Source organism: Lingula anatina, chromosome 3 (genome assembly GCF_051362555.1).
Source record: "Lingula anatina isolate TDL-2025a chromosome 3, LinAna3.0, whole genome shotgun sequence".
NCBI classification, from domain to species: Eukaryota; Metazoa; Brachiopoda; class Lingulata; order Lingulida; family Lingulidae; genus Lingula; species Lingula anatina.
Window position 1 is genome coordinate 5141771 of NC_141769.1, and position 15467 is coordinate 5157237.

General features: G+C 39.1%; 2 protein-coding genes across 2 annotated transcripts; one reads left to right on the plus strand and one right to left on the minus strand.

Moving 5' to 3' along the window:
* The first annotated feature begins 315 nt into the window (after nucleotides 1–315).
* Nucleotides 316–7563, plus strand: LOC106180762 (uncharacterized). The gene is made up of 2 exons (XM_013564867.2): nucleotides 316–918; nucleotides 4263–7563. Exons 1-2 carry the CDS (start codon nucleotides 889–891, stop codon nucleotides 5721–5723), a joined length of 1491 nt encoding a protein of 496 aa, XP_013420321.1. The 5' UTR covers nucleotides 316–888; the 3' UTR covers nucleotides 5724–7563.
* A 904-nt stretch (nucleotides 7564–8467) lies between these two features.
* Nucleotides 8468–10142, minus strand: LOC106163896 (galactosylceramide sulfotransferase). The gene is made up of 2 exons (XM_013541610.3): nucleotides 9752–10142; nucleotides 8468–9580 (listed from the first exon to the last, which is right to left on the minus strand). The coding sequence occupies exons 1-2, from the start codon at nucleotides 9940–9942 to the stop codon at nucleotides 8584–8586; spliced, it is 1188 nt and encodes a 395-aa protein (XP_013397064.3). The 5' UTR covers nucleotides 9943–10142; the 3' UTR covers nucleotides 8468–8583.
* Nucleotides 10143–15467: the final 5325 nt, after the last annotated feature.

Below are 15467 nucleotides of genomic sequence, written 5' to 3' on the forward strand. Positions count from 1 at the left end.
GAAAAACTGGATATGGATAGCATGAGGAAGTTCTCTCATTCACACGTAATATTCAGGCCTGGGCCTCGAAAGCATCGTATATTGCGAATAGCGATATCACATAGAGGCTACAATATGGGGCGAGTATGGACGAGTAATGGAATCGAGACGCTTGCGCTCGGTCGCAATGCGCGATGCTTTCGAGTTACGGGGCCCTGATGCGTGCTAATGACCCCCCTCCCCCCCACACACACAAACTGTCAAACACGATGATGCCATGAAAAACACAGACTACCGTCCGTTTCTCTCTGTATCGCTGTCGCTCTCTCCTATTACTCGAATCTATCAACTGAAACAACTAAGTCTCTCGCGAGGCGATTCCACCCAGCGCGAGGTAAAGCGTCTGAAGTGTTTTTACAGCACGTCTGTATTACTTAAACTATTTCTCCCATCGGTTTGCACGTGTCAGCACCGACAGTAAGCATAACGTGGGGCCCGCAGCCACAAATAGGCAGATTTATGACTATGAACAAAGGGAATATATCCAAATTAATGTGACACCGACAAGGAGTTGAGGGTTATGATTGGGGAGAATTATTGTTGCAAATTTAGAGCGACCCCATGATTCTCCAACTCTGTGGAATAATTGAGGTGGAATGCTCAAAGAGAGGGCTATGTATAGGGCACTGCGGTGTTCTACACGAAGTTAAAAGCGACTAGAAGGAAGTGGTCAAAAAGACGCAGAGTTGGCTTTGGCATCTACTCGTAAATCGGGCGTCAAAACAGAGTTCAACTTCGGTGAGAAGTGAACTTATCTACTCCATGGAAAGGATTTTTATACACTTTCACTGAGCTTTTCTCTGTTTTCACTGTGGTTAGTTATTCACTGACAGGTTAGCCCGCCTTAGGATGGACCGAGTTCCCATTGAGGAAGACGAGGTAAGCGTTACGGAGTGAAATAAAGGTCGCATTCATTGCGCTGTATCACATAATTATATATTTATGAACACATTGAAATATATTCAAACATAGCGTGGAGCATCGTAGCCTGGGTTTGTAGTTCAACATGACTGCTCCTAGACTAATATTACTCCAATATCAAAGGTAAAAAGTGAATAAATGCTTCCGACGCTGTATACATGTATTTAACAAGACTTCGTAGAGTATTTTCTGAGCCAACATTGGTAAAGTCCCACACAGCAATAAATATGTGATGAAGGTTTGGAGGTGCATGTAACACTTGACAGGACACATAATATGCAGGCACTCAGCGTTGTATTAATTATAATGACATGATATTAATCCCAGTAAATCTTGTAAACTTTGACATTTGCCAATATCAAGTATCACACAGCATTAAACATGTGATTAAGGTTTGGAGGTGCATATGTAACACTAGGCGGCTAACTTAAAAGATAATATGCAAGTACTCAACGTTGTATTAATTATAATGAACACATGAAAGTTTATGTTGCTGGAAGATCAGTATCACATGATATTAATCCCAACCAATTAATTGAAATTGAACCAATTAATTGAAAATTGCCTATACTCTTTCGTCATATTTTTTACCGCCTTCTCCGATCTGGATTTCTCTCCCGTCTGTACATGTCAGTGTTTACGTCTAAAACGTACGTGTAATACTTCACTTCCGATGAGCGCGTCCACGGGATATCAATATTCTTGAAGTAGTGTTTTGAAAAGAGCGGCGCCTTTTTTTCTGACGGGCTTAATTGAAATTGAAGCATTACGCACTTATATCTTAAATGTTGCAAGGTTAACTTAAGGTCTATAAACTGGGCGAGTTATGTATAAGATGAACAGACTAAACAGGCTGCTCAGGCACTATATAAAGTAACGATCTGGAAGTGCAGGTGTATTCTGCCATATTGGACTGACTGATTTATCTGATATGAAAGTAATTCTATCTAGACTGCCGCATGGCACATTAGGCTTGTTTTAATATTGTCTACTGATATAATTTCGTTAAGATGTATTATTATTTTTCTTATGGTTTTTCCACTCTCTCTCTCTCTCTCTCTCTCTCTCTCTCTCTCTCTCCTTCACACACACACATCCCAATATCGAATTATACACAGAAATTATCACCAGCAGTTCCTATCCCTTCAAGGCCTCTTCAACATGAAAGTATTTGCGCTATAAAATTAATGCAGGAGCAGAAATGTCTTTGAGGAGTACATCGAGTTCAGTCACCCCAACGAGACCTCTTCCTCTTTTATTTCATTGAGTATGGAAGGTTGGATGAATCAGCTCTGTTTGCTCATGGTTAACTATATTTTGCTCACCAAGAATACCTAAGATGAAGTCACGTATGACGTCCATTTAGTGGGCTAACTTCTGAATCTGCTGTAGATTTTTTCCGGTGTAATTTTGATGTGGAAGGCTGTATTCACAACCAAAGTTGATCCTTGGACTAACAGATCCGCCGATCAAATATGGCCGATCCACTTGAAAGCTTACCGCGTAATCCCCGCGTGGAAACTATTCAGTATTAATTAGGAGATTATGCAGCAAGCTTTCAAGTATTTGATCCGCGGATCTGTTAGTCCGAAGGTATTGACATCCGTACCTTGCCTGTCACCCTGAATGTTGGTGTAACTTGTAACCCACCTTCGGAACTCAGGGTACGTGGTGACCATATAAATATTGTGAATTTTGGTGGAAAGGCTTGATAAGGCATGATCTAGTATACACAGTACTCAGGATGTTGTTCAAAACGGGGTCTGTGGGTGAGCGATCATGTTATAAGTAGGAATAAGTGTTCACATTCCCTTTCAGGCCCTTAGGCTGGGGAGGGGGTGTATAAAGGGTTAGAAAAATAAGATCTTTCAGGTCCAGTTTAAACCAAAATTTGATCTAGAGTCCTTGTCATTTCTCACGTTGGGTCAACTTAAAGTTTAGAAAGCGTTCCACATTTTCAGTAAAGAGAACCTCCTTTGAAAGCGGTGGCTATTCAGACAGTGTGGGCCATTTTTCACGAAATAATCTTCATGCCAGCTTAATTTGTTTTTGTTGTCTCCAACTCTAATATATATAATATATGTATATCATAGAAGGGATAATGGTCCAGTGTGCCGATCCCGTCGTGATAATATATATGTGAATGTGAAGTGTTAAAATAATGTATAGCTTCAGTGCGGAAAATTAGGGGTTTGCTTACGGCCTCGGACACTTTGACCTCTGGAGGGGTTAATATCTCCCTTTAGGCAATCTTAATGCCATTTTCCGGCCATGTTATTCATTTGACCAAGGAGTTATAACTCCTTGATTTGACTAACCTGAGAAGGTTTTTGTACGCGGCACTTTCGTCCATTTTGCAGAATGTCATATACACAATCTTAATTGCAGCATCAGTCGAGTCCACATTAAGGACAGTAAACAGGTTTAATACTAATGTTTTATATAAATATATCACTATTGATAAACCCCCCTCTTTTTCTATGATTACGAGTTTTTTTGTCGAGAAAAACTAGATTACAAATTACTTGTCAGGTCTTCCTATATACTGTAGTACACAAAGTGGAAGTGTGTGTGTGTGTGTGTGTGTGTGTGTGTGTGTGTGTGTGTAACTCCTTTACAGTGACATTGTACAGCATTCGGCAAGTAGGGGCTGTTTGGTCCGCTATGAGTTTTACTTTACTGCTGTATCATCGGATATTCAGTTATTCATTTTCACTTATGTAGCACTTTCATTGTTCGCAATTACATGTGCATCACTTTATGCCCATTTGTTATGTGAGGTGCAGATACAATGGCAACTTACTGAGCAAGACTAGTATGGGCATTATAAGTGGGTGATAATTCATCGTAACAATTAAGGTTTGCATCTGAATTTGACAAGCTTTGCATGTAGCTCACACATTTATCTTCATTTATTATTTCAAAAAGATTGTTATGCATCCAAAATGATGCCGAAAATTATAAGAAAATCCACCTGCAGAGTACACATGTAAAAGAAAAAAATCCGGTCTTTCGTATGTCGGACATAGTAGCCCACAGTAGAACTATACTAAGTGTGTGTGAACATACAGGTGGTGCGAGATATAAGGGACGTCACACTCAAAACACACACACACACACGGACACACACACACACACACACACACAATTTTGACTGTATTACAAGTGAAACCGTTTTTAACACGAGGTACCATACATGTATTTTAATTATCTATACTATGCAGTATTTTGCTGTAAGATCAGACTTAAAGAAACCCATAATCTGGGAAATAATCTCATAGGTTGATTGATTACTTTTCCAGGACCTTCACAATGAAATCGAGGAACTGCGTGAAGATTTGTTGCAGGCAGAGATTATCATAAAGACTCTGAGAGAAAAGTTAAGAAAACAGAAACATGGAACGCAACAACTCGTTGTCGCCTGGAAAACAAAGCTTCGAGATCTAGAACGCGAAACGAAGCAAAAAGAACAAATGCGCGAAAAACAATTACAAAATATAACGTCCAGTCTTTATTATTTGGAAGGACAGCTAAGGAAAGAGAAAAAAGAAATTGAGCTTTTATTGCAAGAAAAGGATAGGACTATCGAAAACCAAAGGCAGACGATTGAAAAATTAAAGCAAGAATGCGACACGAACCAAACTGCTTTGCAATGGAAAGAAAGCCAGGGTAAATATAATAATAATGAGAGAGAGCGGGAAATATTTAGCCGACGTAAGGAAAATGATTCTCCTGCAATGAAAATTAGGCCAAGCTATGCAAGGGAAACAAGCTTGGAGAACAAAACTGAAAAGGCCAAGCTGCCGGGTTCTTCCACCAAAACACCCGTTCCTTTAAGTGGGAAAGATGTTAGCTGGCAGGCCACCGAGATGCAGCAAAAAACAGCGATGTTCCAAGCAGCAGATCACGATTATTCACATCAAAATGTACGCGGAGATACCTGGTTGGAAAAACCGTACGATGAAAGACGCCAATATGGCCATTATGACCATTATCAGGAGACATTCCACCAAAATGTGGGCGTACAAAAAGAGAATCAGTCTCCAAAAGAATCAAAATACTTGAAGGAACATCCTGCAAAAATTTCAAGAGAGAGTCCAAGATTTCAGATTCCTTCTTCTGAGAACACACGTGATCCTTCTGGCAAGAGACGGGGAGAAATTAAAGAGTGTTACACCACCAACAGAAGCAATGCCAAGCAATATGCGCGCAGCTCACAAGACATGAACTATCATTTAGCAAAAGATTATGGTCTGAACCTTGAACATCGCGATATCTCATCGCAGAGCTGCAGTTCCCCGAAGGTGCGGGTAAGCGAGAGTCCGACGTCTCCACCAAGTCCACATCCGCCCTGGGGTGCGGTGTCCGTTAATCCGGCGCCCAGTAATCCGATACCACGGAGAACGGTTTCTGGGACTTTTCCAGGGCTCGACCCACGGATGTCGCCTCTACAGGTCTACAACAGAGACGGTTCACCAAGGTGGTCTCATCAAAGTACCCAGTCTTCATCAGTCTATTACGATGACAATGATACCAGTAGCTCCTCAAATAGCAGTTACGAGAATGTGTTCTCGTCCCCTGGGGTCTATGACCCAGTGTATTCATGGAACGACCAGGACGGTGAGGAGGGAGAGAAAGAAGGAGCTGCGTGGAAGAGAAAAGCTGCGTCCTTGCCCGCGCACCCGACCGGAGCGTTAGAGAGAAAAGGGACACCTGCCCACAGAACAGCGTCTTGTTATTCACAGGGGTATGAGCAAAAATGAACTGTTCAGCATACCCGTTCTTCTATAAAATAATTAACAAGAAAATATACTGATAGAAGAAGGATCAACTGTAAATTGTCCAAAATGGTGGTTTGCATGAGAGAAATTACCACAATCTACAAACGGTGCTGTACCCATATCTTCAGGGCTACTCTCTCGTTCCGCGTTTTAGTTGATCCCAAGGAAAGGTCACCTCACCTATTCGGTAGGCCAAGGAGTTGTATGCGACTAGTTGGGTACCGGTGTAACGTGGCAGAGAGTCCCACATGAAAGAAAGTTTGCCTCTCATTCATTTGTACAGGTAGGCTTCGCTCTAGATTTTGACCCACTAAGGCCAGGCTAACCCTAACCATTATAACCAATGGAGGTAGGACTTTCTGTCACACGGACCCTCAGTTTCGTTAAACCGGCTGCACTCCTACTATGTGTACGGCCTCGTTCAAGACATTATTTAAAAACACACACAATGTACGTTAGATCAATCTACAGAAAAACAATTACTGGAATTTTTTATGGTTTTCTAGAGTAAGTTTACAAAAATCTTCAGGCCATTGACAAATTCACGATTTATTTCTCTGTGCGAAATCAAGATGGAGATTGAAGAACTTCTCTCGTGACGGTCAAAGGAAAAATTAATAGCTGAAAAACGGGTGTAAAATCGGAGTTTTGTCAACTGTTTTTGGTAGTGTACACCATGGTGTTAAAGGGAAAAAATCCAGTTTTCTTATTTGCAATGTATTGCCCATTGCCCGCCCGTATTCATTTCAGAATACTTTTAACAATGGCCATTTTAGGGTGCTTTCCCAGAGATTTAGATCGATCTAAATATTAAGTTTTAGATCGACCTAACTCCCTGGCGGTTCACGCTAAATTGCAGTCAGCCGAGCGGGCACCATAGTTAATTACCCCCTGACAGCTTTTAGTAGGCGGGACAGACGCTTAAGCCGGCCAAGCTGACAGTAATCTAGTGAGACTCCCCACAGGGATAGATCAATCTAAAAATCAATGGAAATGGGGTGTTAGGGACCATTCTCACAGATATTTGGATCGATCTATCTCCCTGGGGAGTCTCACTAAATTGTTATCAACTTAACAGGCTTAAATGGCTTAAATGTCTGTCACGCACAGTAAAGCTATAAAGCGGTAATTATCTTTACCCCCTAGCTGATTCGGTAGGCGTGGCAGACATTTAAGCCGGTTAGTTGATAGCAATTTAGTGAGACTCCCCAGAGAGTTAGACCGATCTAGATGGATCGATCTGGGCAAGGGAATCCAGTCTTAGCTACGGTCTGATGTGGTAAGTGTTAATTGCAGAATTCATTATGCCACCCACTATATCGTTAAATTATATAGTTTTTTTTTCTGGCCAAAATTCGCGCACGGTCTCTTAAAAGGTCATATAGATGACGCTGTATACCCAATCTTCTCAACTGACCCGCTCCCCCCCACTGGAAATTTTTCTTCGCCTTGGTAAAGTTTTTTGTTGAATTATTCGTTTTGATTCTGCACCAGTTGTGCATACCGTAATCAATGGTATGAGTAATACTATTGGCATTTACTGTACTTTGAAACAACATTTAATCACCCTGTTTCATGTCGTTTCGAATTACGAAACAAGAAATTACATTTGCACGTGTGGCGAAGGGTTTGAAAAAATACAACAAAGAAAAATATATGCGTGTACAGACGCATGCCTGCATTTGCACAGGTGCACGAGTGTGGATGCACGAGGCGGAAATAAAACTGTTTTAATAAAATGCGACATAAAAGTGCAGTTAGTAAGCTCCTTAAATTGTTTAATAAAGTAAATGAAAAGTAGAAATAAATATTGGAAATGCAAGTTATGTGAAACATATGTATTTTCAAGAATCCAAAATTAGGATTGGACCCCACGAAAAGCCAATCCAATGACCATTGCTCAGGGTCAACCAAAGAAATAAGCCATGTGTAGGGTAATAAGCAGTAACTGGCTGTCATTGAACAGTTGGCCCAATACCTGTGAATTTCAATATTTCATTCATTTTTACCTGACACCAGGCAGTAAACAGCGTTTGAAAAGCCAACGGCAATAATCTGAGTATAATGATATGTAAAATATGATACGTTAAGTGGCTGCAGAGCTTCTTGCCTTCATGTAATATATGAAGCCCATTGCGCTTAAATACCATTTGGCGCGTGTACACGAGCGTTGTGCAAAATCTATGGCATATGTGGCCTTCTGAGTTGGCGTACACGGCTTAGTGTTGGCCTGATCCGAGAGATCCATGTTACCCAAGAGTAAGTATATACTTTTTATACCAAAACATTTGAAGGATCGATATACCTTTATCTGACGCTTTATCTTACGCACTCGTTATATACCTTACAAATGCAGATTGTTACAAAACTGATTAAAAGTGTCTTGGCCAATTTTCACACAAACTACGGAGACACGGTTTTAAATAAATATATCAGAAGAAATTAGTAATTCAATAAAAATCTCGGGACTTCTCAGCGCCATTCTACAAGCCAAAAAGCGGCTTTTGACAATTTAGCAGCTACATGTGTAGTGAATACCCTGACATTTTTTTTAGCAGTCTTCTAATTATATTGAATATTCTTGAGAAGGAACAGGTTAGCAGATTTTGGTTGTCTCAGATCATCCACGTTAGATATAATAGCCCTTGGTAACATTAAGGCCTCGCAATATCTTCTATGTTCGTGTAACTGTTCTGTCGGCTGTAATCAACAACAACAAAATAATATAGGTCTTGAGAATGTATATCTGTAAACTTTTAAAAAAGATTTTGATATATACTGATAGTGGACAAAATGCCCCACACTGGAACATAGTTCGACAAGAAAATGATAATTTCTTTATTTAATTTTTCCATCTTTTAAATTCCATAATATCAGTCATAAGCGAGCAAAAACAGTCGTCCACAGTAAATCCTGCTGACCACGGTGAACGTTCGACTTCCAAAACTGAGTTGCTCCTTATTGTTCTAGGTTGTTCACAGAATTCTGTTATTTGGCCATTTAACTGTTTGAAATATTGCAGCTCAACATAGAAGTCATTATTCTGTTGTGCTATTTCTTTCATTAATTTGTTATTGAAATAATTGTAAAGAGCAAAGTCTACGCTATCAGAAGTCTTATGTCTGGTAATAAGCTCGCTGTCAACGAAGCTTTCCGCATTGTACTTTCCCGTAAGTTTCCTCCTATAAACAATGTCTCTTAAATCCCAACACAGACGACGTCGAAGAAGAACTAGACTCTCGTCTGTTCTGTCCTGAATTGCTACAAAATCGTAATAGTTTGACAGGTTATTCAAAAATGCTTTTAGATCTGTTCTATTTCTCCTTAAACCTTCGTGGTATGTCCCCATTTCTTGAGACATGCTGTTTCTCCGTATCCCAACAGGAAGCTTTAAGGATTGGCTCCATTTGTCATAATTGATGAGAAATTCTTTCAGATGGTTGTCACTAGAAAATGGTAAGGTTGATTCAAGTCTCCTTTGATAAAAAAAGAACGCAGATTTAAACTTAGAAAAGGGTTCTCTAACCAGACCCATTTTAAAAACGTCTTTGGGCAGTGCTTTTCGGAAGCGCGTTTCGTTAAAACCGCAATGATGAGCCAAGATGTCGTATTTTTGGTTCGGTGCCAGATTAAAGGAAAATGGGACAACTCGGAGGTTGTTTAGGAAGGCATAGCGTAAGAAAATATTCGCAAGCGTCGTAGAACCACATTTGTGAACTTTGCGAAATAGAATGTGATTCTTTGGTGAACAGTTGAATGTGGCGTTTCTTCTTGGGAGACCGTCCCTCCATGCTTCATACGCCTCCTCGTAGCGGGCCATCCGGCTGCTATCCTTTACTCTAAAAAGTGGTGTTTTACAGAAATAACCATAAGAAAATAATCACACAATGCTCGTAATTCTGTGAACGGCTTTGGTTAACTTTGCATACCTTGATGATGCTAAAAAATTTGATGAAAGATCTTTTATATTTGCAAAACGTATGACATTTTAATTTATCATAAATACGTACCCTCTGCGGCAGATTTTTACATCTGATCGTGCAATTTCCCTTGCGTATGGACGAACAGTTTTTTCCATTTCAAAAGGTACCACTCGTAGATTATTTGGTACTTTGAGTAGAACATATAACGTTAAAAAAATTACGGAATAGGCAAGAATTAAAGACCAAAATACAAGCCTCATACGTCTGTGCAGAGTCATTTTCCTTTTGTTATTGACACACCTAATACAAATGCGTGTATCTTCAGCATCAGTTGCTCATAATTATCATTACTACCTGTAAACTCATCGAACCTGCGCGTATCCAGCGTGACAGCTGCTTGCAAATGTGGTCGCAAAATTATTTATATTTTGACACTTGCTGTACAGGAATTAAATTTATTCATCTGAAAAGTCAAATGTATTCAGTTTCATCTTGTTTTTCTTTGAAAAGGTCAATAAAGGCATCACCGAATTTCTTTTGAAACCGGCCGAATTACAGGGGAGGCTATTTTGAGGGGCTGTACAATAAATCAAAAATATTTTCTGGTCATTTGTTCCTTTTTTTCAGGAACACTTTGTTCACATTAGAGGCTGACGAGAGAAGCAGAGCCGGATATTTGGTCCAAGTGTAGATCGCGGCCCATCGAAATTACAGGAGAAAAAAACACCAGTGACACCAATATCCGGTTTACAACACTGTTTCTGTATCAATATGCACGTTGCTTTATTCTCGGCTCATAACTAGAGTTGATTCAACTGTAGTCTAGTGTGCTAGTGAGGTATTGCGTTTTATCCAGCATTCAGTTGCTCATATTAGAACGTATCTTTGCAAGGTATCAAACATGCTCGACAATAGCCGGTGTAACGTAACAGAGAGTCTAAATTGAGGGCGGACCTCGTTTCGTTATACCGGTGTATCAGGAATGCAAGTCGCTAGGAACCGTAGTCCGCTTCCCATTACTTTGTACAGGTGACATTCATCCCATATACTAACCCCAATACTCCAACTAACCCTAACATGTACTAATCACACCGGAGCCCGGAATTCATTCCTGGACTTGCATTCATTCAACACCGGCACTAAATTATCATTTTCATATGCATCACTTTCAAGGTATCAATTCGTTTGTCACGCTAATCTGCTGTCGTTTGTTGCAAATGATTAATTAAATATATCAATATCTCGAAACGTGACATTATTTATGCCTTGATCTGTATTTGTAACAACATGCAGCGAACGACATCTATCTTAGAATAGGAGTACTCCTTAGCACCGAAAGAGGAAGAACTGTGCCTCATAATGGGCCCGAAAACTTCATTGCCGTCAAATACATGCTTGGAAGCATGCCAGGTTTTCTGTTAAAGCGAGAGCGAGATATTGTTTTTGTGTTTGATTTCGGCAGAAAGTTCGGAAGAGATTAGCTAAAGACCTTGTTGTGAAAACTGCCGAAAACTTTCCTTATGAAAGCCGAACCAATCTAGCGTTCCTCAGAGAGGAAGTTTTGATAGATTGTCTGTTGACTGCATATCATCCTTCCAGTTACATGCCAAAATACGCGTGGAAATAGAATTTGTCTTCATTCATAAACAATTTAACTGGGAGCATTTCCAGTGCCTGACATAACAGCACTTAACATTGCAAGGCTGCAATTTGATGAAATAATATGTAGGCGTACGGTGCCCAAATCACTATTAAGTTTTAGAGGTACTAATTTCCTCTCAGATAAAGTAATGGAATTATGTACATACTGTATGAGTACGCAGGTATGTAAAAAATTCAAAGCAGTTTATATCATCCAATTACAAATGGTCAATAAGAGTAATTAAACTGTATGATCATGAAATTTTTGTCAAATTATGTCCCAGAGAATCAAAAAAGATTGGGATTCGTTTGTAAATTCAGCTTTAATTGTGAACCGAATGCTAGTTTTATGACAAGCCCATTATTTTTATACGCAAAGAGGCAAGATTATCAATTGATGTAGCCTTTCCGCCCCCTGTAAAAAACCTCCGTCAATGAACTACCACACTCAATATATGATTAAAAAATTGAGCGTTGCTAAAGAGATTGCCCACGAAAATAAAAGACGACAAAGGAGAGAATACACAACTGTACGATCGAAAATCTGAGAACGTGAAATGTCAAGTAGGCGATAGTGTATTTGTTTACAATCCAACAGTACCAAGAGGATGTACCAAACAGTTGGCACGACTTTCCCATGGTCCATTCATGGTCCAAACGCAAATGTTGAGTGTTACAATGCCGGAAAAAGCGAACGAATTTGCATGTGAAGTTACATATACTTTTTACTCGATAAATTGCCACATTGAAATTTTCATTTTCTGGCAATGAACTTCTTGAAATGATCTTGTATGGATTTTATACTGTTAAATTGGCGATAAAAGGTATACACGAAGTTAAGATTGGTTCAACGATTATATGAATATACTATATACGGTATTAAGATTGAGGTTAATCAACCAGGAATTATACGAGACATTCACATTGGACAACGATGGACATACAAGAAACAGTGAACAGTTATCCATATGTGCGCCAACGTACGAGGACAGTACATTATCCATTACATACAGACAATTAAATGACAATCGCATTGATTCACTGGATGAAAGGAATCCTGTGACATTACATGCAATTGAACTCTCATTCTACATATCGAAATGGAGGATATCATCCGCTATAATAAATGGATTGCTATTCATTTTGTGTCATAATTTATGGTGCCGGGTATTAATGACATATTAAATTTGTACGTTTATAATGGCTATTCGATACGTAATACACAAACTTGACATTTAATATTTTTTACCATATTTTATTTTTACCATATTTATTTTTACCATATTATTTTTTCGATTTTTCCCTATTTTCTTACTGATAAATAAAAGCAAGGATTTAAATCGTGTTTAAATAACTTTAAACTCTATTAAATCTAATTATGACAACTGTTCTTCTACTGAATTCACCTGCTTATGCAAACATAATATGACTGATTCTTAGCCATACAACAACCATTAAAAGGGTTACTTCGATCTCCATTTTTTCCTAAATAAGTTAGTTTCAAAGATCAAAGAGTTATACGCTCCATTAAGGACGCTCATAGTGTCTGGTCACAGCAACGGTCAGTGGTGTGTCTGGCCTTATCTGGCTGCTACCTGGGCTATCAAGTGGCAAGCTATTCCTTCTTGGAGTTTCATCTAGAATTACATTCCAGGCATCGGTTAGAGTTTGTCCAATTTGGGTCGCTTCTTTGGGGGACCAGTAGGCAGTTGATTGGGTGAGTAATGACTACCCACAGGTTGTCTTTATCTTCATATCTGTCGAGGTGGCCGCGGTAGCCTCTCAGATCCTTGGTTCTGCTAGTAATCTGCAAATGCAGTTGCTCTGTGTGGGCGGATACTTTTAGCCTGTAAATTAAAATTGTTCCTCTGGTGCCCATTTCCATATGGGAGGCAACTGGTTTCCAGAATATAACTGTATTAAAACGGGTACGGGTTTACTCCCACCACCGCCAATCGCTTTCGGAGCGACACACGCCTAGCCCTAGGCCTATTCGGGATGTCTCTGAACTGTAATTTGACCACCTTGGCGGTGCAGATGAAATCTTATCTCATAAGTGAGACCCAAAGGGTTATGTCTGGAAACGGTTCCAACTCATTTCAGAAATAGACGACGATTTGTGCTGTTCACAGAGGGTTCCTTAGAGGTCGTCTGGTATAGTAACCTGCTAAAACCAGTGTAGGGCCTTGAAATATACTTTCTGCCTGAAGTTGTAGCAGCGTGATGATAAGTAAAGTAGGTCCAGTTACTTGGTGGTAAGTTCTGGATACCTTGGACGTGGCCTCAGAGCATATCTCTTTAAGACTGTGCGGAACATTCCTTGCGACACAATAACCTGTCTGGCAATGTCTATCTATTTTGCGAAAAATCAGATTTTTATTAACCGCAAACATCCAAAAGGAGGGTATTTTTAAATGATTGAAGAAGGACGGATGGTATACCTTTGTTCTACATGTATGATGCGGGAAAGAAATTACCATCATAAACAGAGGCCAGTAAAGCAGTTGACAAGGAAACATGTATTTCTCGATCGCCAAGAATATCTTCCCTCTCTTGAGAAGAACATTCCCAACAGTATAATATTGGATGATAATACGTATATTCAGAGAAATAATGAAACAGTACCACAGAGTGAAGTAAATGAATAGTAAATGGTGGATGGATGGTACATGCATATCACAGTGAAGATGTTCAATCGTAACGTGACAAAAATGTTTATGATATAAGTTATACATACTAAAAATATTCTTCGACATATAAGAGTTACATTATAAGCATTTTCCTATGACGTGGGTTAATTATATCATAAACGTTCTTTGTCATGTTTAAATTGAACTCCTGCACTTTCATATATAATCCAACTCTATTCTTGCACTTCATAGACTGGCAAAACTTCATTGTTTCCTGAATGTATTGTTATCCTACATTATTTTGTTGGAAATGTTCTACTCAAAGAGAGGAAATATGTTCTTGGAGATCCAGACATTGGGTATTTCTTTGGCAACTTATTTGCTGGCCTTAGTTTATGATAGTGATTTTTTACCCCGCCTCATACATGCAGGTCAAAGATATATCGTCCACCCCTTCTTTAATAATTAAAAAATACTTGCCTTTTGGTTGTTTGAGGTAAGTATAATTCAGATTCTTCCTAGCTTATTATTGACATCCAACAGATGTTGAGAGGTCTTATCACTCCCCATTTTGACTGACTTAATCGATTGAGGTGGTTCATTATCTCCATCATCAGCTCTTCAGTCTTACCAGTACTTTAGTCTAACTTGACAGTAAACTGTAAGCTTGAATGATACCTGAACTCACTCTGAAACGTACCAGTCGCACTACTTACAAAAAATGGATTCTTCAACCCCTATTACACAAGAAAAGCCATATGGCTCACTCTACCAATAATTGCTTTCGATAATACTCTAGGTATGCCGTTTTGTGTGCCATTTGAAATTGTCAATTTGCCGAATAAATAGGAATAAATACTTGTCAGCTTCAACTTTAGCATCAAATTTTGCCTCAGAAAGCACCTGTTAATTTTTCCTCATAATTACCCTACCCTAATCATAACTTCTTACGTTATAATCGTTATAATATTTAGGAAAAAAGGAATCAAGTAAATAAATGAGTCTTGGGTTTTGTTTAAGAATTCGATATAATTGATGGTCATTTAAGGTCTCACTTAGTTCATGAAAATCTTCAAGATAAAGCTAGCAAAGACAATGATTATACACCAAGCGTATTTCTTTATTTTTCCACATTCATGTAATGTTTAAATTGTATAATATCAAGCATGAGTGAGCAAAAACAATCATCCACAGTAAATCCTGCCGACCACGGTGAAGGTTCAACTTCCAAAATTGAAGTGCCCCTTACAGGTTTAGGTCGGGCACAGAATTTTGTTATTTGTCCATTCAACTCTTTGAAATATTTTAACTCCACATAAAAGTCATTTCCCTGTTTTGCTATTTCTTTCATTAATTTGTTCTTGAAATAATTGTAAAGAGCAAAGTCTACGCTATCAGAAGTCTTATGTCTGGCAATAAGCTCGCTGTCAACGAAGCTCTCCACATTGTATTTTCCCGTAAGTTTTCTCCTATAGATAATGTCTCTTAAATCCCAACACAGGCGACGTCGAAGTAAAACGAGACCCTCGTCT